The sequence below is a fragment of the Panthera tigris genome, chromosome B1, assembly GCF_018350195.1.
Source record: "Panthera tigris isolate Pti1 chromosome B1, P.tigris_Pti1_mat1.1, whole genome shotgun sequence".
Taxonomy (NCBI): domain Eukaryota; kingdom Metazoa; phylum Chordata; class Mammalia; order Carnivora; family Felidae; genus Panthera; species Panthera tigris.
The window spans coordinates 198293256-198315076 of record NC_056663.1 but is presented as its reverse complement, the minus strand read 5'-3'; the positions used below and the strand labels follow the sequence as shown (position 1 = coordinate 198315076).

At 49.2% G+C, this 21821-nt stretch overlaps 1 protein-coding gene across 9 annotated transcripts in view; it reads right to left on the bottom strand.

The window, feature by feature from the left end:
- STK32B (serine/threonine kinase 32B) overlaps positions 1–20975 on the bottom strand; it is a 400190-nt gene extending 379215 nt beyond the window's left edge. For 6 of the 9 annotated variants that reach the window (XR_006217092.1, XM_042984951.1, XM_042984954.1 and 3 more), the window contains exon 1: positions 20865–20975. Coding sequence is in view for 5 of the 9 variants with exons in the window: in XM_042984951.1 (XP_042840885.1) it covers positions 20865–20916 (52 nt within the window). In the remaining 4 variants the exon portion in view is untranslated. Of the gene's footprint in view, positions 1–12523; positions 12678–18662; positions 18826–20864 lie in introns of those variants that run through there. The other 3 variants (XM_042984959.1, XM_042984960.1, XM_042984957.1) reach the window with 3 other exon arrangements.
- Between the last annotated feature and the right edge of the window lie 846 nt (positions 20976–21821).

The following is a 21821-nucleotide window of genomic DNA, read 5'->3' as shown; positions in this document are numbered from 1 at the left end:
CGCCCCTCCCCTGCTCACGCCTCTCTCTCCTTCTCACTCTCCTCCTCTCTCTCAAAAGTAAATACACACGAAAAAACTTTTTTTAAGTAGGCTTGAAACTATTACAAGGGTGTGGGTCCTCCAGGGCCGTAAGACACCCTGATGTTAGAAAAGAACCCCATTTCCTGTTTTCTAAGCAGCCTCCCTGCTAAGCCCTGCACGAAACTTTGGTTATTGTACAAAGCTTCTCAATGTCTTAGGCGAAGAAATAGGTCGGGAAGAGGAATTTTGAACATTTAACCATGGGCAGAAGGGAGAGGAGAGGAGATCTTTTGAGGACAGCTTGAGAGGTGCACCCACAGTGCAGGCTGAACAATGGATCAACCAGGGAGAGGTTCGCGACCAGGGAGTGCCTTCTCTGGTCCCTGGAGAGAAGCTCCCTGGAGATGTCTTGGGGAAGATTCTGCAGCTGATGTGGGTTTGGTGAGAGCGGTGCCATAATTAATTAGGGGTGTCTGCCCTCACAGCCGGCTGGGGAAGCTGGCACACAAGGACTCTTGGTGGCTGGGGTGAGATTGGGAAGTAAGGCAGGACTAACAAGAGGACAGGAAAACAGACAGGGCAGTGACACATTCTCTTACTTTCCGCTGGGATTCTGCCTACACTCGGTGTCCTGTCTCACAGCTGTGACGTTCTCATGCCATCGGTAAACTGACATGGGGGGGACCACACTAAATATAGCAAATACTAGGGGTGCCGGGGTGGCTCGGTGGGTTAGGCGTCCGACTCTGGATTTCAGCTCAGGCCATGATCCCGGGGAGCACGGGATCAAGCCCTGTGTTGTGCTCTGTGCTGAGCAGAGCCTGCGTAAGATTCCCTTAAGATTCTCTCTCCCCTTCTGGCCCTCTCCCCCCGCTCGTGCTCGTGCTCTCTCTAAAAAAAATAAAAATGTGTATGTAACAAACACAAGGAGGCTCACTGATCCTTTCAATGAATATTATATGGGGACTACTATGTAGAGTACTACACAATTTTCTAGTTGCCAATTTTATGGAGGTGGAGTGAGAGTCCAGACCCGCAGCCCAGAAATATGAGCGCCCTCCAGCATCAGACGGTGGTGACGGTGAGGTCTGAGCAAGTAAGCCCCCCTTTCTCTCTTCCCCTTGACCTGCTTCCCCCAGGGACCTCGCCCTCCCGTAACGATTCCGAGAAAGAAAAATGACTGCCCAGGAGAAGTGTGAATGATGAAAAAACAAAGATTTCCCTTCGGACCCAGACTTAATTATCAAAAAGTTCCACGAAGCCCATGATATCAATATCTCCTCCCCTGGCTGTGGCCACTGTAACCATGGCAAAGGTTTACACACGCAGAGGCGGGCATCATTACCATCTTGCAACCTGCAATGACTGTGTACACAGTTCACCGGCTTAAAATTCAACATTTTTCTAGCACATTGGACCACAGCATTAGGGGTAGATGCCGAATGCAGGTTATGTCAGTACGGATCAGCCTCGTGAATATGCAAGTAAATTTCATTTACTAGTCAATAAGGAAAAAAAAAAAACCCAGTCCCAAAAAAAACCCTAAAGACCCAAAAATAAGAGACAACGTAAGAAAATCACAGTATATCCACATGATATACTGTATACACATGATATAGTGTATAACCAGGATGATATACACTGGTTGAAATATAACATTTATCTCTTACTGTTGTAAGTTGGATTATTTGTCCCAATTTCTCACTCCCCCACAGTCGCATTAGACACGCGTGGATGCGATGCGTTGGTTTCATGGTTAGCAGAGTGTACCCTCACCCCTTGACTTTGGGTTCGCTTGGTCATGTGACTTGCTTCAGCTAGCAGATAGTAACAGGTGTCCTAAACAAGCAGAAGCATGAAGCACTTGTACCGTTGAGCTTGACCTCTTACCCTTGTGCCATTGCCATGAGGGCTTGGCCCGTATTGCTCCTGCATCTCCAGCCTTGGCTTCAGAAATACGGGCGAGAATTCCGAACGCTTATTGCTGTATGCATTTGAATGATGGGTTGGCATGTTGCACCATAAAAACTGATAACATTAAGCAAACTTGTAGCTGCATGGAATCTTGCACCACGCCAGGGAGCGATGCAGTAGTAAATATTTGTCAAAAGATGAGAAAAATGTTCATGAGACATTGTTAAGTGAAAAGTGGAAGAAAAATGGCTATTTCAGTCTGAGGGTGGAGGACAGGGGACCCTGTGCTCAGAAAGAAAACACCAGGAAATCCATCGAAATAAAGATTGCTGACCATTTCTTCAAGTTTTCTAAAGTTTTTAATGTTTCTATGATGAGCATGTATTAACTGTAAAAAGAATTAAAATAATGCACCAGAACAGAATTGGGTTAGCTTTCAATGTATCCCATGACAATCTAATCCTAAAAGGAGGAGAAAATAAAATTGGACAAAAAATAGTAACTTACGTGAATTAAGAGCCTATTTGGATATATTTTTCACTCAAAAATACCACAGGAAAAAAATGGACAAACATATAAAAAGGCAATTTTCACAGAGAATTTATAAATAGTAAATAAAGACATGAAAAAGGGGTTCATTCTTCTCAGGCATCAATACCATGGACTTTTTCACGAAACTCTCAAGTCCCGTATCAAATCTACTAAATTGAGAAAACAAATTTAACAATGCTGACACTTTTTGGAGAGAAATTCTGGTGGAACTGCTATGCTTGTGCTGTGCTCCCAGCAACAAAACTTAGGGCAAATGCTCTGGAATGCCAACATCTTACGAGTTATAAAGTTCCAAAGACATTCAAGCTCTTTATTTCAATCATCACACCGGGAATTTATATTCAAGAAATAAGACAACACAATTAATTGCAATGCCCCACAATGTACCTACACATCTTGCCTGGAGTCCTTGGATGACTCTCAACATGGGCAGGAGTGAGACTCCAAGGAGCCCAGTGAAACAACAGGTGGAAAACTGAAAGAGTGGAATAAAAAATTCCAGAAGCTTCCCAGAGGTGAGGACACAAATTCTGGAGTTCCAGAGAGGCCCAGGAAGGGTAAGCACCGAGTCCCAGAAGCAAAGGCTATACTCCAGAATGAAAAATGAAACCAAAAGACACCCATCCTAACACAGCCTGAAATCAAAACTCTAAAGATCAAAATGAACAGTCAGCAATTTATTGTACCGATGTAACAAAACTCATATTCTTCACGGGAAGAAAGTAACCCACTGAAGATTCTAGAAATGAAAAACACAGCATCTGAAATAAAAAGTTCATTGAATAAAGTGGAGTAGTATTCACAAAACATTTTAAAATAATTATGCTAGCTCCTATTTACTGTGCCTGAGATAAGTTTAGTGTCTTACATGTGTCATCTTCTACAATGTACCATCTACAATGCCTAGCACATAAAGAAAATTACTAGGTACATAAAGAAACAAGAGAATGTATCCCATGGTCTAAACAACAATGCCCATAGACGTGGACACACACAAATAAAATGTTGAAATTGGCAGAACTGTTAAAGAATTTATAAGGAAAAGAAAATGAATATGGTGAACACACACATGAGGAATTTCAGGAGAGAGATGGGAAATCTGGGAAAGCAAATGAAGATCCTAGAACTGAAAAATACAGTATCTTAATTTTCAAAATTCATTTAACTGAAAGAGTAGACTGGATAATGCAGAAGGAAGAGTCTGTGAACTTGAAGACAGACCAATAAAAAACTACCCAAAGCAAAACAAAGTGAGAAAACATATTTAATACACACACAGGAAAAAAATGAACAGTTTCCCGAACAATCTGTGGAATGCTATCAAGTGGCATGATATGCATGTTATATGAGTGCTAGAAAACAGAAAGAGAAAAACAGAAAAAATATTGGGCAAAGGTTTTCCAAATTTGATTTGAAACATCAATCCACAATGCAAGAGGCTCTGTGAACCCTAAGCAGAATCAATACAAGGAAAAGTATATCTTGGCACATCACTGGCAAACTATAAAATCAAAAATAAAGAAAAATACTCAAAGCAACCAGAGATAAAAAGACAAATCACATACAGAATAATGGGGATTTGAATGATGTCGGACTCTTCATCAGAAACAAGAATCAAGAAAATAATAGAATGATACCTTAAAGTGCTACAAAAATATCAAATTAGAATTACGTGTCTAATGAAAATACCTTTCAAAAATGAAGGTGAAATAGAGGTATTTTAGTTAAATAAAAGTGAAAATGATTTGTTATTAGCAGACCTGAATTACCAGAGGGGTAAATGTAATTTTTCAAGCAGAAAGGAAACGACATAAGGTAAAACTCTGAATCTACATGATTGGTTCTAACCATGAACACTGGAAACAGTACACATGTAGGCAAACACAAAACATTTTTTCTTTTCTTAAAGACAACTGATACATAAACAGAAATAATAACCAGGTACCATGGTTTTTATATTATATGCAGAAATAAAAACATATGACAAAAACAGGACAAAAATCGGAAGATGGAATCAAACTGTTTTAAGATTCTAACGTTATATATGAAGTTATATAATGTTAATTCAAATTAGGCCGTGATAAGTTAAGAATACATAGTGTAGTCCTTACAGCAACTACTTAAAACAATATAAAAAGGGTTAGCTAAAAAACCAAGAGTCAAAATAGAGTACAATATTAAAATACTAGATGAACAATATAAAAGGGGAAAAAAGAGCAAAAAACAGGGGGAACAAATAAATAACAAGGTGACAAAATTATACCCAACCTCACCAAAAATTGTATTAAATGTAAGCAAGCTAAATACCCCAAGTAAAAGGCATAGTTTTTCAGACAAAACAAAAGGAAGATTCAACTAGAAACTGTTTAAATTGATGCTTACATTCAAAGATACAGAAAATTAAAAATGAAAGGATGGAAAAAGATTTATGACACACACACTGAGCCTAGAAAGTTGGTCTGATTATATTAATCGCAACCACATAGAAGTCAAAGCAAGCAGTACTTTAAGACAGAATGCATCCGTTCATCAAACCAAAATAACCCTCAATGTGCATCTAACCATTAACATACTTCAGAAGTCATATGTACTGGCAAAACTATGGAGAATAGAAAAATTCACCATCATATCTAGAGATGTTGACACTCCTCTCTCAGCAATCATTTTTTTTTTTTATTATAAAGCAACAACTCATTAAAGATACAAGAGATGTGAACGTCCCTAAGTGACACTTCCAGAGCACGGCAGCAAGCACTTCAGGACATGTATTCAAGAACACATGGCAAGTTCACCAAAGTACGTCTCAATAAATTCCAAAAGACTGAGAAAAACAGAACTGGGAGTGGGAGCCTCAGACAAATGAGAGACCTGAGTCTTGGTGGGTTCCTGCTCTAGATTTCTCAGTGGCTTGGTGTTGAAACGGTGGGCACAGAACAGGACTAGAGGTCAGCGGGCAGGTGTAATGTGCCAACAAGAGAAAAGTCAAGGATGAGCAGGTGTAAGTCAAGGACGACTCCAAAGGTTTGGCCTGAACAACTGGAAGAATGGAAGTGCCATTTGCTCAAGTAGAGAAGTCGGGAAGAGGAGGATTTGGGGATCAGGCAAGGAAGCAAGAGCTCAACTGAGAAGCACTCAGGGTAGGGGTCCTCCTAGACAACCCCGTAAAACCCTTGGGTTGGGTTGGCAATTGAAAATGTAAGTCTACAAGACATAGCCTGAGCCTTGGGGGGGGGGGAAGGATGAGGGGGTTGTAATCTTATATCTTATTTGCTGGCTCAGAAAGAAAAATAATCCTAAATCATAGTTTTCTTCCTTCCCCACCCACCACCCCACAGAAATTAAACGGATTGACAAATAGCAGCTCTGAAAGATTTATGATCTCAGTTTAAGACCATGATACCTAGGGAAGAACAGAAACATTTGTTATTTTCGGGAAGAAATAAATGCCAATGCAAATCACTTTCAAATGCAAATCCAAAGCAAGCACAATTCTGGTTTAACGCATGAGAGGTGTGTTCCCTTAAGCTCCCTTTGATTCTCCGGGAAGATTGATGGAGTAATTATACTCTAGAGAGGAGGGTTAAGAAACTGTGTTGGAACTTATTAAACATGGCATGCAGCGACTTTTCGATTTTGTTTAAAAAGTGTGCTTAAAAATAATTACATTTTAAATGGAATTCATCAATATCTCAGACCACTTAAGTGAACTGCAGGAAATTCAGCTGTGCCACGATTTTGTTAACTTTGATCAGCTACATCACCTGGAAGCAGGAACTCACTGGCACTTTCCACGGGGCGACGGGGCTAGAAGATCTGTAAAGCATCTTTAGCTGTACTTTTGTTAACATGTACATCAATACGCAGTGACTCAAGTTCACCATCGACACTCACGCAGGCATTTATGACCCTCACGCTCATGCGCGTGAGCAGAGGTTATGCACCCAATGTGGACCCACCCCCCCACTCCGCCCCCACTCCCACACACACCAAGCACCTGTAATGCCACACGGGCACAGAATTCCGTGGATGGAACCACAATGTGTGCGGGTTCAGCAGGACCCAGGTAGATGTGTGTGGTCTACCCCTGAGTAGTGAGGGGCACTCACGGCCCTGAGACCACGCATTCTGTCCCCACCAGAACTACCTTGCTTCAGAGGCAGAAAGGAAGCAGTTCTGAGGAGCATGAGCCACTAAGGAACGCCATCATACCCTCTTCCCCGCATTACGTCCACGCGTGAGCCAACCACGGACACTGAGATGAAGACCCGAAAGGAAAGGAAAAGAGGGGACAGCCAAGGTTCCTTCTCTCTCTCCTTCCGCGCTGGTAGGCTGAAGGCGGACAGGGCCAGCACGCGGGCACACAGCCAGGAGTGAGATGGAAACTGTTGAGCTTATGTTGCATAGTGTTTCCACTGTTCTAAGAACGAAACACAGATGCACGCACGTGCTTTGAAACGTGAACTGTGCAATTTTCACAGTTCCACCCATGGGCAAAGTGCGTATTTGCATTTAAAACCGGCCTTACACAATATTCTTTCCGTGACAATTTAAAATTGTAAATACTGTTTGCCTAGAAAGTTATTAAATAGCAGATTAAAAACACCACCACAGGGGCGCCTGGGTGGCTCAGTCGGTTAAGCGTCCAGCTTTGGCTCAGGTCATGATCTGGTGGTTCACAAGTTGGAGCCCCGAGTGGGGCTCTGTGCTGACAGCTCAGAGCCTGGAGCCTGCTTTGGATTCTCTGACTCCCTCTCTCTCTGCTCCTCCCCGACTCGCATGCGCTCGCTCTCTCTCTCTCTCTCTCTCTCTCAAAAATAAACATTAAAAAAAATCTTTTTTAACATATCACAACAAACTGAGAGAAAGAGAGGCCATGACAGAAAGGAAAAAGCTTCAGATTTTTGTACCTTTAATGGCGATGTTGTGGTTCTTGTACAAGGGACCCCACCCTTTTCTTCCACACTGAGTCCCACAAATTAGGTAGTCAGCCCTCCCAACTAAGAATAGAAGTCAGATTCCTCAGTGTTATGGATCTGTGCGTATTGTGTCCCCCAAAATTCATATATGGGAATCCTGACCCTCAATGGGGCGGTATTTGCAGGTGGGGCTTTTGGGAGATAATCAGGATTAGATGAGGTCATGAACATGGGGCCCCAAGGATGGGATCAGGGTCCTTAGAAAAGGAAGAGACAGGCCCTCCCTCCCTCTCCACCAAGTGAAGACACACGGGGAAGACAGCTGTCTGCAACCCAGAAGAGAACTCTCATCAACACCTTGATCTTGGGACTCCCTGCTTCCAGAGCTGTAAGAAACAAATGTCTCAAGTGTGGGGTATTTGTTGTTGCAGCTGGAGCTAAGACACATTGTAGGCTCTTAAACGCCTGGCGCTGGCCGTAGTCTCCAGCTCCATCTCTAAGGCCACGTCCCCCTACCCCCTCACACTGCTCCCCATGAACTCTGGGGTACCGAACACCCAGTTCTCTCTGCCCACTTTGCCTCTGCACTTGCTGCCTGTCTGCCTTGGAAGGGCCTCTCCCAGCACAGTGGTCCCGGTGGTTTCCTTCCTTCCCATAGTTACCTGTCCCTCCCTCAGGACTGGTCTCAGAATTGGCTTTTCTGGAAACACTTCCCAGACGTGGTTTGGGGGCCTTATCTGAAATGACACATTGAAGTTACTACCTAATGGTAAAACTAGGTGTATTTGTTTCCCAGGGCCCCCATAACAAAACACCCCAGACTGAGGGGGCTCGAAACAACAGAAGTGTATTCCCTCCCAGTTCCGGAGGCTGCAAGATCACAATCGAGGTGCCATGTCTTCTGGGGCTGTGAGGGAACATCGCATCCCTGCCTCTCTCCTAGTTTCCGGGAGACGGCCTGCAATTTTCCGTGCCCCTTGGCTGGTACGTACATTAGCCAACATCCCAACTTCTGCCTTCAGTTCACATGGCTTTCTAACCTTGTGTGCGTGTCTGCCTGTGTGTCCCAATATCCCCTTTTTATAAGAACACCAATGCTGCTGTATTAGGGGCCACACTAATGGCCTCATCTCTCTCTTTTTTTTTTTTAAAGTTTATTTATTTTGAGAGAGAAAGAGAGCGTGCGAGAGGGGCAGACAGAGAGGGAAAGAGAGAGAATCCCAAGCAGGCTCCACACTCTCAGCGCAGAGCCCGACACGGGGCTCGAACTCACAAACCATGAGATCATAACCTGAGCCGAAACCAAGAGTCGGACGCTCAACCGACGGAGCCACCCAGGCGCCCCTAAAGGCCTCGTCTTAACTTAATCGCATCTCCGCGTCCAAATAAGGTCACGTTCTGAGGTAGTGGGGGCTTCAGTTTACTCATTTTGCAAGACTCCATTCAATCCACACCACTAAGGCCTCCGGAAATCTTTTCTTCTTTCCCCTCAAATGCCTAAGAGGATGGATGTTTTCTACCAGGCAGGGGCCCAAGATCTAATCTCCCTAAAACCCACTCCAGCCTCCAAGCCCTCTGTAGGGATTTAACCAACAGAAGACTTGAAAGGCGGCTTGACCCACGTCAGTGGCCCTGACCGCCAGCAAGAGGGGCCTGGTCCGCGGTCGCTGTTCCACACGACTTGCCAGAGCCAGGCTTCTGAAAACAGGCCTGGCCCTTCCTGACAGATGTAATAAGGACTCGGGCAAGGGAGCTTTGAGGGCAGAGGCTGTCGGAATGGGCTGTTTCCTAGGAGAATGGAAATGAGAAGGAGGGTCCTGACAGCGGCACGGACAGCCAGCAGGGATGAAGTCACCGCCTCCTTCGGGCTCAGGAAGCAGCAGCTCTCACCTGACTTCCCTCCGCAGACTCGTCCTATCTTACACTGCCCGGTGCTGACATCACCTCACGCCATTCCCATGGCAACCCCACACTGCAGTCCCATTCTCAAGAGGAGGAAACTGAGGCTTAGAGAGGTGAAGTCCCCGGCCCGCAGTCACACAGACCATGCCCAGGAAACTCGGGGTTTCAACCCGTGTACCCACCCGATCCCTGCTTTTTAACCTCTGGGTAGTGACCTTCCTCGGTCGCGGAGTGTAACCTTCTTTAGTAAACTTTACACGGCACTTATTATCTGCCAGACGACGTCGTATGCATTTCACACGGAGTAACTCATTTATCCTTCAAAACAATTTATGGAGCAAGGCTCATTTAATCCCCATCTGATGGACGAGGAAACCGACCGGGAGGAAAAGAAACTTACCCAAGGTCACTCAGCCCGTAGGTAGCAGAGCCGCTCAGGGCTCCAAGGAGGCTGACCCTGGGTCTGCGCTCTTCACCACCATGCTAGGCCAGGGGCGTCCCTGCTGGAAGACTCCACGATGCAGCCGCGCAGGGGGCCTGGTGTCCCAGAAACACACACACAAGCCCAGAGGCCCACGCCCCATCTCTGCGCTGGGCTGGAAGCTGGGGCATGACTCCAGAGGGGAGGAGAACTGACGGAGAGAGAGAGCATCAGACTGGAGCTTCAGCCTGACGGCCAGACTCTGGTGCTCATCTGTCCTCGGGGGCCTGACGTAACCTTCCCACGAACCTGCCAGCACCTGAGCCGGGCAGGCCCTGCATCCACAGAGCCGCTGTCCGGCACCGCTGAAAATCCATCCACTATAAATCCATTAGAAAAATCCACAGAGGGGCGCCTGGGTGGCTCAGTGGGTTAAGATTCCAACTTCAGCTCAGGGCAGGATCTCTCGGTCCATGAGTTCGAGCCCCGCGTCGGGCTCCATGCTGACAGCTCGGGGCCTGGATGGAGCCTGCTTCAGATTCTGTGTCTCCTTCTCTCTCTCTCTGCCCCCTCCCCCGCTCTCACACTCACTCTCTCTCTCTCTCTCTCTCTCTCTCCCCTTCAAAAATAAATAAGAATTTAAAAACAAATTTTCAAATTCCAGCGAGCAAGTCAAAAGCTAAGGATCTACAAAAGGTACGCGTGTCTTGCTACTCTGAGCATCACTGTTTTCTATCCACTACTCTATCTTGCTTCCTATTTATAGAAGTCTTAATCCGTTTGCAACGTAAACTAGAAATATAAAGTTCCTGCGCAAAAGGTTCTGTTAAAGTAAAACCAGTCAAGATAGAAGATAGTATGGGGCGCCTCGGTGGCTCAGCCGTTAGGCATCCGACTCTGGGTTTTCAGCTCGGGTCATGATCTCACGGTTCGTGGGTTCGAGCCCCCACAGCGTCGGCCTCCACACTGACAGTACAGCTCGATACGGCCGTGGTAAAAAATAATTCCCCAGTTGGGGCGCCCGGGTGGCTCAGTCGGTTAAGCGTCTGACTTCGGCTCCAGTCACGATCTCACAGTCCGTGGGTTGGAGCCCCAAGTCTCCACCTGTGCTGATAGCTCAGTGCCAGCAGCTTGGGGCCTGGAGCCTGTTCTGGATTCTGTGCGTCTCTCTCTCTGCCCACCCCCACTCGAGTGCACTCTGTCTCTCTCTCGCTCTCAAAAATAAATCAACATTAAAAAAATTAAGTAATTCCACAAGTGGGATGCAAATGATCGAGTTGGGGAAAGCCTGGTATGAGGGAAACAGCTTTCCAGTGACACAGAAAGAAGTGAGACCAAGCCCTTATGTTACCACATAAGGCACGGAGTTAACCTCTCCAAACCACAACATCCCCAGGGATGAAACGGAGCCAACCATCCCTCTCTTACAGTGTTGTTCTTCACATGCCAGGAGGGAACCTGTTGCCTTTCCTAAGTTACAACAATGATTTCTCTTTGTGTTTTCTAAGGACAAGCAGCTCTGAGGACAGACCTTTCATAAAGCGGTGGGACCTGGACCAGACACTGAAGGTAGAATTACAACTGTGGCAAATGCCACAAAGGAGCATGCGGTAATTTGAGGGGGGGTTGTGACTCCCCCTTGTGTGGGAAATCAGATAAGGAAACTTGAAGAAGGACTGAGTGGAAGATAACCAAGCCAAGGGGGGGTGGGCTGGGGGAGCATTTCAGGCAGCGAGAACAGCACGTGGTAAGGCCCTGGGGCAGGAGTGGCAGTGAAACTTATCAGAGACTGAAAGGATGCCCTATGGCCCAGGAGTGTAAACAACAGCACGGACTACAAGCAGAAGAAAAGTAGCAATCTGCATGGTCCTGAGAAACTTAACAGAAGACCAGGGGGGAGGGGAAAAGGGGGAAAAAAAAAAACCTTGCAGAGAGGGAAGCAGGCAAACCATAAGAGACTCTTAAATACTGAGAACAAACTGAGGGCTGATGGGAGGTGGAGGAGAGGGCAAAGTGGGTGATGGGCGTTGAGGAGGGCACCTGTTGGGATAAGCACGGGGTGTTGTACGGAAACCAATCTGACGATGAGTTTCACATAAGAAATAAAAATTAAAAAAAACAAAGTAACCACGTGCCAGGTTTGGGGCTGAGACCTTTAAGGGTGCGGAGCGATTTAACTCCTGCAGCGAGGGAGAACGCACGCGCACGACTCGATGGGAGAGGGACACAGATTCGGGCCCCCACAGGGCCTCGGAGACCACATTACAGTCTGAGTCTCGACCGTGAGAGCAGTGGAAGCCACTGAAGAGGGCTGACCATCATAGCTGGGACCTGAAGTCTCAGCTCTAGGTCATGGAAGCTGGTAGAAGATGTGCTGAAAGGCAAGAGGTAGATTAGGAGGCGGCATGGGGGCCCGATGAGGGGCGATGTCTGAGCGGGAGGTGGCAGGGGTGCAGCTGGAAAGACGGGGGCAGCTTTGGGAGACATTCTGAAGGTAAAATCGACACGGCCAGGTGCCTAACTGGACGTGCGGGGGGGGAGGATAAGGCGGGTGGAAGAGTCAAGGACAAGCCAAGATATTCTGGCCTCTGCAACCGGCTAGATAACAACGCTACACGGTAAACCGGGAAACTCCGGAAGCACGTGAGTTCGACTGAGGCTATTTTGAATCTAAGGCATTAATTCTTTCGAGACATCCAAGTGGGATTACATAGAAACACAGACTTGGAGCCCAGAGGAGAAATATGAATGAAGGAAATAAGTTACTGAGTTACCGTTAAAAAAAAGAAATGCATACCAGTTATTAATGTACTGTCTCTCGGCTCCAAATCCACTGCTTTGTGACGCGGGGGCGGTGCTTCGCGCCCGGAACCGCCAACAGAGGGCGCACGAGAGGCACTGCCAGACCGGAACAGGGGGAGGGGCTTGCTTCCTTGTTGCAGCCACTGTCCACACCTGGCAACTGGCAGGCCAGCGTGCAGGGGGCCTGGCGGCCCTCCCCTCGGTGGCCCTCAAGGATGAGCTGCACCCTCCGCAAAGGTCCTCTGCCCCCCAGTAGGCTGCCCGTTCCTCTGGCCCCCGGGCCCTCTCCAAAGATGGAAACACAGCCTGTCCAGACAAGGCTTCTGGGATTCCAGTCCCTTCCCTGTTCCCTCACCCTCAGCCCTGCAGGGAGCAGCCGTCCTGCTGAACTTGCTACTTCTGGACTCCCAGAGTCCTCTCTGACTGCTTCTCGTAGTTAGCCTTTTCATAGATGTCCATCCTTTGTAGTACATTTTTCCCTTCTGAAAACCCGTGTGGCTTCGGTCTCCTGACTGTACCTGGAATGATACGGGGTGACTGATACAGGCATGCAGGCGATGACAAGATCAGCAGGGAGACAGGACAAGGGGCTAAGGAAGAGGTCCAAGGGCTGGGTCCCGAGGAACTCCCAGATATGCCGCAAGGGAGAGGAAGCCCCGTTGCTTTCTGTACGAGAATACTCCTCCAGGGTGTCGCGATCCTCTAGCCTCGCTGCTCCTTCTAGAACATTTTCTCCATTTCCATCTGCAATTGTTCCGAGCCCAGATTTTAGACAACTGAGCACTGCTAAGAATATTTTGTTCCTCCCAATTCTCTCAGGAAAATGCCTAAGCTCAGTGCTAGCTTATGCTGTTTGATCCTCCTAAAATACAGATCCTTTTTCTCTCAAGGCATTTAAACCCTTCCCTCAAGACTCGCCAGAAACCCTGTCTCTGTCTTAACACCCTCTTCACTCTAGCGCACGTTGTGGGAAAGCCATCTCCCCTCCCTCTACCTTCCACCTTTCACTCAACAAATAGCTGTTATGCGCCTTCACTGGCCCTGTCCTCAGCCTTGCAGGCACAAAGGGGAAAAAGAAGTGCTTGCTGCTCGTCGGAAGGTCTCATGGGATCAGACAGACGACTAAATGAGATGAGCCAGAGGGTCCCACACCTGTTTCAAAGACCACGCTAATAACAGGTGCTTCTGGCCATTTCACCTGCCTGCCCCTCGTCCAGCTGCCCTTCTGCTGCTGCTGACAGCCGGCAATGCTTGGGAAAATCCTTCACGTACTTTCGTAACCCAGATGCCCCAAGTGCTACCAACGCCCGCCCTGAGGTCGGACAAGGAACCCAGTCTGGCCACATGGAGCCTTATTCTCCCCGGTCACAGTGATTCGTTCCAGAATGCTCAGGACTTAACCACGAACCCTGGGATTTTGTTCTGCAACAGCTATGAAAAGAGATGCTCCCTCTTCCGTGAGGCTCCGAGCCCAGAGGTGGTAGGGCCCCCGTGACGAGAGAGCCGGCCCAAAGCCATGCAGAAGAGAGCAGAGAATCCAAGGAGCCAGAGCCCTGATGACATCAGCTGAGAACCTGGTTCCACCATGAGATGCACACCTTCATTCATCCGCCCTTCGAGAATGTATTGAGCACCTGCTGTGTATCAGATGCTCTTTTAGGTCTTGGGCACACAGCAGTGAATAAATCCCATCACGTCCCTACCTTCACGGGGCTTGTGACCGCGCGGAGGAAGACAGACTATACCTAAGGAAGGAAGTAAAATAAACCGTACGGCAGATGATGACAAATTGCCGTGAAGCAAGGCAAGGCCAGGAGGGTGGGTTGGGAGTGCCATCGTAAGCAGGGTGGTCAGTGACAGCCTTACTGGGAGCTGACATTTGTGTGAAGACAGAATAGAGACAGGAGGGCGCCCGTGCGTCCGAGGGGCGGCAGGGAGGCAAGTGGGCTGGAGAAAGGAGGGAGATGGGGTCAGAGAGGCCGGGCCTGATGGGCACCTGTAAGACCTTCTGCGTCTACTTGCTGCTGCGGCAGAAGGAGAGGGGGCTGAGCAGGGTCCGACGTGCCCCACGCCCACTTTTACGGGATCACTCTGGTGCCGCACTGAGGTGATGTTCAGGGGGGCAGGAGCGAAAGCAAGGAGACCAGTGAGGGAGGCTCTTGTAATGGCCCAGCCCAAGGCTTGGACCAGATGATAGTGATGGAGGTGGTGACAAGTGACCAGAGCCGATCCATTCCCTTCAAAGGACCTCGTGTTGGTTTTCTGTCATTTACTACGGAAGGAGGCTCGTCTACCGTGCCACATTCCACCCGATCTCAGGTGCCATCCACGTTCAACGTACACATGGTTTTATGTGCCACCAAGAAGGAAATGCGGCCAATTCATCTACGATGTGAATCTTTCTAGTCACTTGAAAAAGCTCGGTTAGCCCTATTATGTACCACACTAGTGTGAACAGCTATGACCCCATGCACATAAGAAAGCCACATCACAGGGGCACCTGGCTGGCTCAGTCGGTTAAGCGTCCAGCTTTGGCTCAGGTCATGATCCCACAGTTCATAGGTTCAAGCCCCGCACTGGGCTCTGGGCTGACAGCTCCAGAGAACCTGGAGCCTGCTTCGGATTCTGTGTCTCCCTCTCTCTGCCCTTCCCCCACTCGCACTCTGTTTTTCTCTCTCAAAAATAAATAAAAGTTAAAAAAAAAAAAAATGCAGGCGCTCCATCACAAATACCACGTTAGCCAAACTGCACCCCCAATTTCAGAGACTGAAAACGTGGAAAAACGAATGCCTTAGAAGCAATGAAATATGATAGTTGGCATACATACGTCTGACTTTATCGAGATGATTGACACCTGTTTTAAGCTTATAAAATTCATACCTATTTTCTTTTTTTTTTTTTAATTTTTTTTTTCAACGTTTTTTATTTATTTTTGGGACAGAGAGAGACAGAGCATGAACGGGGGAGGGGCAGAGAGAGGGAGGGAGACACAGAATCGGAAACAGGCTCCAGGCTCCGAGCCATCAGCCCAGAGCCCGACGCGGGGCTCGAACTCACAGACCGCGAGATCGTGACCTGGCTGAAGTCGGACGCTTAACCGACTGCGCCACCCAGGCGCCCCAAATTCATACCTATTTTCTGAGTGTTGTGTTAAGCAGGCTCCAGGTTCTCTGGAGCTGTCTCTATGAGTTTCTATGTTCATTTCTACTAAACCACCTCATACGGGTTCATGGCTATTTTCTTAATCCCCCATGTAGAAGACAAATCAAAACACATTTTCAAGTGAGGTCCAGATCTTAAAAACCTTCAAGTCTAAGGTTTACATCCTAGACTCCTGCATTAAATATGCACCTGCCGGCTACAGGTATGAACACGGAGCCCCTAAACCCACATCCCTCACATGGCATCTGTCTAGCCTCCACCTCTATAGAGACTAATTAGAAGAGCAAAGTTCATTGCATGCAATGCTGAACTTTCTCGGAATCTTTTTGGTTTCCACCTCATACCCAAGCCACCGCTGTTCCAAGTATGGAAACCAAGCTGTAACATGAAGGAGTTGGCCTAAAGTACTAAGAAAGTTGAGGCAAATTCACGAGTGAACCCCGCAGCACAGACACCAGATACTTGATGAATCACACATGACTGAGACACCCCAGGTTCAAAAGAGTGTCTCCAGCTAAATGACTGTAACTCTAGGGGGTGATTATTTAATTGCCTTAGGTGTCTGAATATTTCCAGAAGAAACAGCAACTTTTGCTGTGTATTTAGTTAGACCAAGATGTGTTCACGTTCCAAGCTGCATGTGAAATTACCTGACCCTATAATATAGAAATAACGCTTATTATTTCTAATTGTTTTTTTTACACTGATTCATTTTTGAGAGAGTGTGAGTGGGGGAGGGGCAGAGACAGAGGGAGACACAGAATCCGAAGCAGGGTCCAGGCTCTGAGCCGTCAGCACAGAGTCCGACGCGGGGCTTGAACCCACGGACCGCGAGATCATGACCTGAGCTGAAGTCGGACATTTAACCGACTGGGCCACCCAGGTGCCCCGAAGTAACGCTTATTCTTAAATGACCTTCTAATTTATGACATTCTAAAATGAGAATGTCCAGAGCTGGCTATGAGGTTGCTAAATCGATACCCCGCAAATGTGAATGCTGGCCATAAATTTATAGCACGTTGATAAAAACCCTTCGGAAACATAATTGACGTTTCTGGAGTTCCAAAAAGTATTCAGTCCCTTTGATCCCATAATCTCTCCCCTTATGCTTTATTTTAAGAAATTCATTTAAAAGAAGGAAAAAATGTGCAAAATGTTCAAGAACTAGGTTATAAAGATGGAAAAATGAAAGTAGCCTCAGTGTCTAACAAAAAGAAAATACTTAAGTAAATTATAATAGTTCCATTTGGTGGGATATCACAGCCCATTAAAATATCGATTTGAAGACACTGTTGCGATTTAAGCTTCTTTAAACACAAGGCTAGGAGAAAAAGCAGAAATCCTGGTCTCTGCGGCAGATACACTCCTATACAAAAACGTCTAGATGTGGATAAGGATAGCGAGGGGGGAAAAACAACTTCAATGCAATTTTTATATGAATTTGGAACGGGGGAGGATTTTGTTTCCATTCCCAGAATTTGTATTGTGACGTAACTGCCCAACAAATGCTTTTTGCAAAGACGATACGTGAGATGATTACTGTAAACAAGCAAGTACCGTCAGAATACACTGCTACTATCTTCCTACCAACGTCTGTACAAAGAGCCCCGTCGCAAAGCCTGATGTGAGTGCTGGACTCATTCCGCGTGGCCGTATGTATCTGGGAGAGCGAAGTTTCCCCTGGGCCTCCAGGCGGCACAGGGAACGCGGTCGGGTGCCAGACTCTAGAAGTAAATAGACCTGGGTGTGAGTCCCAGCTCCCCCCCACACACACAGGCCAGGGGATTTTCCTGAGGTCCTCACTTACCTCTCTAGTAAAATGCAGATTCTGAGACCTCCCGGGCCGAGTTGGTGAGGATTCTCAATTCGGTACGAAAAGTAGTCCGTGCAAGGCATTAGTAAGTCACAGTCGTTAATATCACCTAGACTCGAGTTAAACTTTTGCCATCAGAATGTAGCGAGCCGTGGGACAATTATGCAATGGCAAAGCTTCAGCCAGGGGGTAGCATTAAATTACTTACAAACCGGACTTGCTTCGCCTGGGTAGGTGTTACTGTCGTCAACCACCCACCAGCTCTGGTTTGGGACAGCGTGCTCATTCACTGAACCATGTCGCTCCCTGCTTAAAATTCTTCAGTGACTCCAGATGCCTAAATGATCAAGCCCGAGCCGATGGCCACTTGGCCCTTTAAAGCTGGTCCAGCACTCGGGGTTCGTATCTCCTGTGCCTCCCAGCCTCCCAGGCCACACCGCAGGAGTACTAGCCACGCCCCACAACCTCCCCATTGAGCCATGCTTACTCTTCACCTTCTGCCTTAGCACATCCTGTTCCAGCCTTCTAACATACCCTTCCCTGCTCCACCAACCCACCCTTACTGGTAACACCTACCATTTTCACAAGACTCAACAGAAGAAAGTCTTCTTTGCCTCTCCCCTTTGCCCCAGGATTAAAGACTCTCTTCTAAGATACCATAGCTCTCTGAGCTCCCTGCATCGTCCCGGCCATTTATTTGCCCTAGAAGCTCCCAGAGGGTTAGGATTTTGCCTTCATTTTCTTCATATTCCTGGTGCCCATCATAGGGGTGGGTGCAGAAAAGATGGTCAGTAAATGCCTCCAGGATAATTGACTCAAACGGTGGCAAATACAGTGCTTTATTTGCACAGGAAAATAATTGAGGCATACATTGGCAAAATCAAACAAGTTAATGTTTCACTGGGCTGGAAGCTGGCAAAACGAGGAGAGTCCTAACCTTGTATTTCAACAAGCCCTGAAACAGGCAGTCGACCTTGGGCCCAATCTGCTTTCGGAACGAGGAATGACAACAGCAGGAAAATCAAAAGGTTGGTTACACCAGATAGAACTATTTTGCCAATCAATAGTATACAGCACATTTTCTGGGATAAAGGACAGACACAGACGTCAACAAAAAAAAAGACAGAAACATGCTAAGAACCCTAAAGTACAGCCTTACTTAAAGTACAAGCTTTGATCCAGGCCAGAACCACGAACCCCTATAATTGGAGCTGATGTGTTAAGTTTGCGCTTTCTTCTATGTAGGAAGTTCATGGCTTTCGTGAAAGGCTCCTGGTACGGGCTCATTTGTTGTCCTTTCCAAACTTCATGTTCAAGTTCTAACCTCCAAGTGTGACTACCTTTGGAAACAGGACCTTTAAGGAGATAACTGAGGTTAAGTGAGGTCATAAAGGCGGAGCCCTGATCTGATAGGACTGCCATTCTTAAAAGAAGAGAAGGAGACACCAGAGATCTCTCTCTAGCTCCTCAAGCACACGGAGGAAAGGCCATGCGAGGCCACGGGGAGAAGGTAGCCATCTATCTGCAAGCCAGGGAGAGCTCTCACCAGATACCAACCCTGACAGCACCTTGATCTTGGACTTTCGGCCTCTAGGACAGCGAGAAAACAAATTTCTGTTACTGAAGCCACCAGCACCAACAAATTCTGTTGTTTAAGCATCGGTGGTATTTTGTGATGGCAGCCTGGGCAGACGAATATAGATCCCTTCACCAAAACAGATGGGAGAGCTTTGACTTGTTGCAAATAGAAGGTTTCTGACGCCAGTCATGCTCTCCACCTGTCAATGAGTATATATCTTCCCAGATGCAAGCAGCCCCGAATATAATCTCGAAGGACAAAAGTGCTCCAAAAAGGGGACAGGCCTGTCCCACAGCCACCCCAAGCAGGCTGCCCCACAGCACAGTACTCCTACAGTGTCAAAATCACTTTCAGTGTCAAGAATGCTTTGACTTCCATGGAGAAGTTCAGGGTCAGTGTGAACTTGGCTGGGGCGTGGGTTCAGCTGCATGGTGTCCAGACTCTTCCCGGGACACCCAAGGGCCTCCGCCACCTCCCTGCCTACCTCTCCTCTGTCCGTGCCTGGCCTGCCTGTGCCCCAGACTACAGAACCGGGAAGGCCTCAGGTGTCCTTGGGTGCCCAAGTGCCTACACCAGCCCCACTCCCTGCCCTTATCACCACGGATGGTCATGGATCATTCAGTGCCACTAGACGAGGAATTCCTTCAGAAAAGGACCAAATAGGCCTGACCCCCTTAACTCATGTTAACTGTCTTCACGTATCCTTTTGAGAGGGGCTATCTGGACCAGCATGTGACTACCACCCACATAGCCTTGGCCATTCTAGAAACCACGATCTGTGCACACAAGCCTATGCCTGGGTGTCGATGAGATCCACTTGTCTCCAGGGCAGACTATCCACCCCCCAAGCCAGCTCCGCTCCTTAGGAACCAGACCACATCCCTTTCTACAAGAGCAAAATGGAACAACAAAAGTACCTACCTCATACGGTTGCTGTGAAAACTGTGAGAACCCACAGAAAAGCCTAGGGCAGTGCCTGGCACATAGTATGTGCTCTGTACATCCTAGCTCTTTTCTGGGGCACGGACAAGCCTGGAGAAAACCATCACAGGGTTTTAAAGGCAGAGTTAACAGCTCACCAACCCTACTGTGCTGATTATATTCCTAAGGCACTTTGCACACGGATGACCACTGGCTGAGCTTCAAACGATCCTCCATCCTACGGTGGGAGGTGGTAACATCACTCTCACATCACAGGCGAGGAAACAAAGGTTTCAGAGAGGTTAAGCAACTTGCCCACGGCCACACAGCACTGGAAACAGGCGTTCTGCCGGCTCCCATCCGGAGCCCTCCGGCCCCGCGCCATAAGGAAGCCCAGCCCTGGAGTGGAGATGAGACTAGACAACCTCTACCAGCGCCCCCCCCCCCCCACACACAACCCCGCCAGGGAGGCTGCCGCGAGCGAGACGCCTTCTTTGGAACCACGGAGTTTAAGCAAGAAAAGTTTCCCTAGGCTGTCCTGGGCGAGGGAGGGAAGCAGCGTGGAACCTGCCCGCGCAGGGACCAAACGCGTCGTGGACACACACACACACACCCAGGCCGCCTCCTTCTGCCTCAGGCTCTGATGGAGACCTGGGCTTGGGAAGCTGGAGCCGAGCACCCCCGGGACCCGCGTCCAGCTTCTTCGGCTCCCCAAGCCCGGCTGCACACCCCGTCCGCGCGGGCCCCGGGGGAGGGGGGAGGGGAGGAGGGGGAGGCAGCGGCCCCCGGGACGAGCACACACCCCCCCCCAAAACCCCGCGCCGCGAAGGGGCACCGAGGGATGCGCCCCTCGCCTCTTACCTTCCTCATTCTCGTCGAACACGGGGGGCTTGTGGGAGTGGTTCCCGCCCATATTCCGCCGCGGCGCCGGCCGCTGCTACATGCCCGGCCGCGGGGAGCGGGCGGCGGGGAGCGCGGGGCGCCGAGCGGGGAGCGCGGAGCGGGGAGCGCGGAACCGGCCGCGGGACGCGCTGCGAGCGCCCAGCCCAGGCTGCAGCCGCGCGCGCCAGCCGGAGGGAGGGGTCGGGGGGGGGGGGGGGGGCGCCGAGCGCCGCGCAGGGGCGGGACCGCGCCCGCCGCGCCCCCTCCCCTGCGGGCGCCCCCTCCGCCCCCGCCCGGAAACCCGGAGCTCCCCGCGGCCGCCCCGCCGCCCAGCCGCGCCCCTCGCCGGCTGCGGCGGGCGGGGGCAACGGGAGGCGGTGCGGCGGGCGGAGGGGGCGGGGCGGGCGGGGGGCGAGCGCAGCCCCCTGGAGGGGCGGGGGGCGCCCAGAGGAAGGGGCGCGGCCGGCCGGGCGGAGGTGCGCAGCCGGGGGGCGGGGGACGCGGAGCGGAGTGCGGGGTGGGTCCGGCGGGGGAAATAATCGCGATCCCGGGGGAGGGGCGCTCCCGACGCGCCGTTGAGTGGTTTGTGAGCGCCTACTGTGTGCCGAGCCCAGCCCGTGCGCCTCGTAAACACCGCTCCACGTCACCTCTCAACACCCCAACGGTTAGAAAAATCGTTGCCGCCAGTTGTGGAGTCAGGTGGACTGAGGTCTGGAGGGAGAGGAGCTCTCGGTCCGTCCTGGCCGCGAAGGGAGCCCCCGGGACGCCCCGTTGGGCTTTATTTTGCCGTTCGAGCTGGCACACGGGCAGTGGGGGTGTCTGCCGGCTCTCCCAACAGACGCCTTTCCTCTTCATGTGTTTCTGAATATTTAATGAACGGAAGTAAAGCCTAGACCCGTTAGGGCCCCTTTCGTTCTACATGGGGAAACTGAGGCC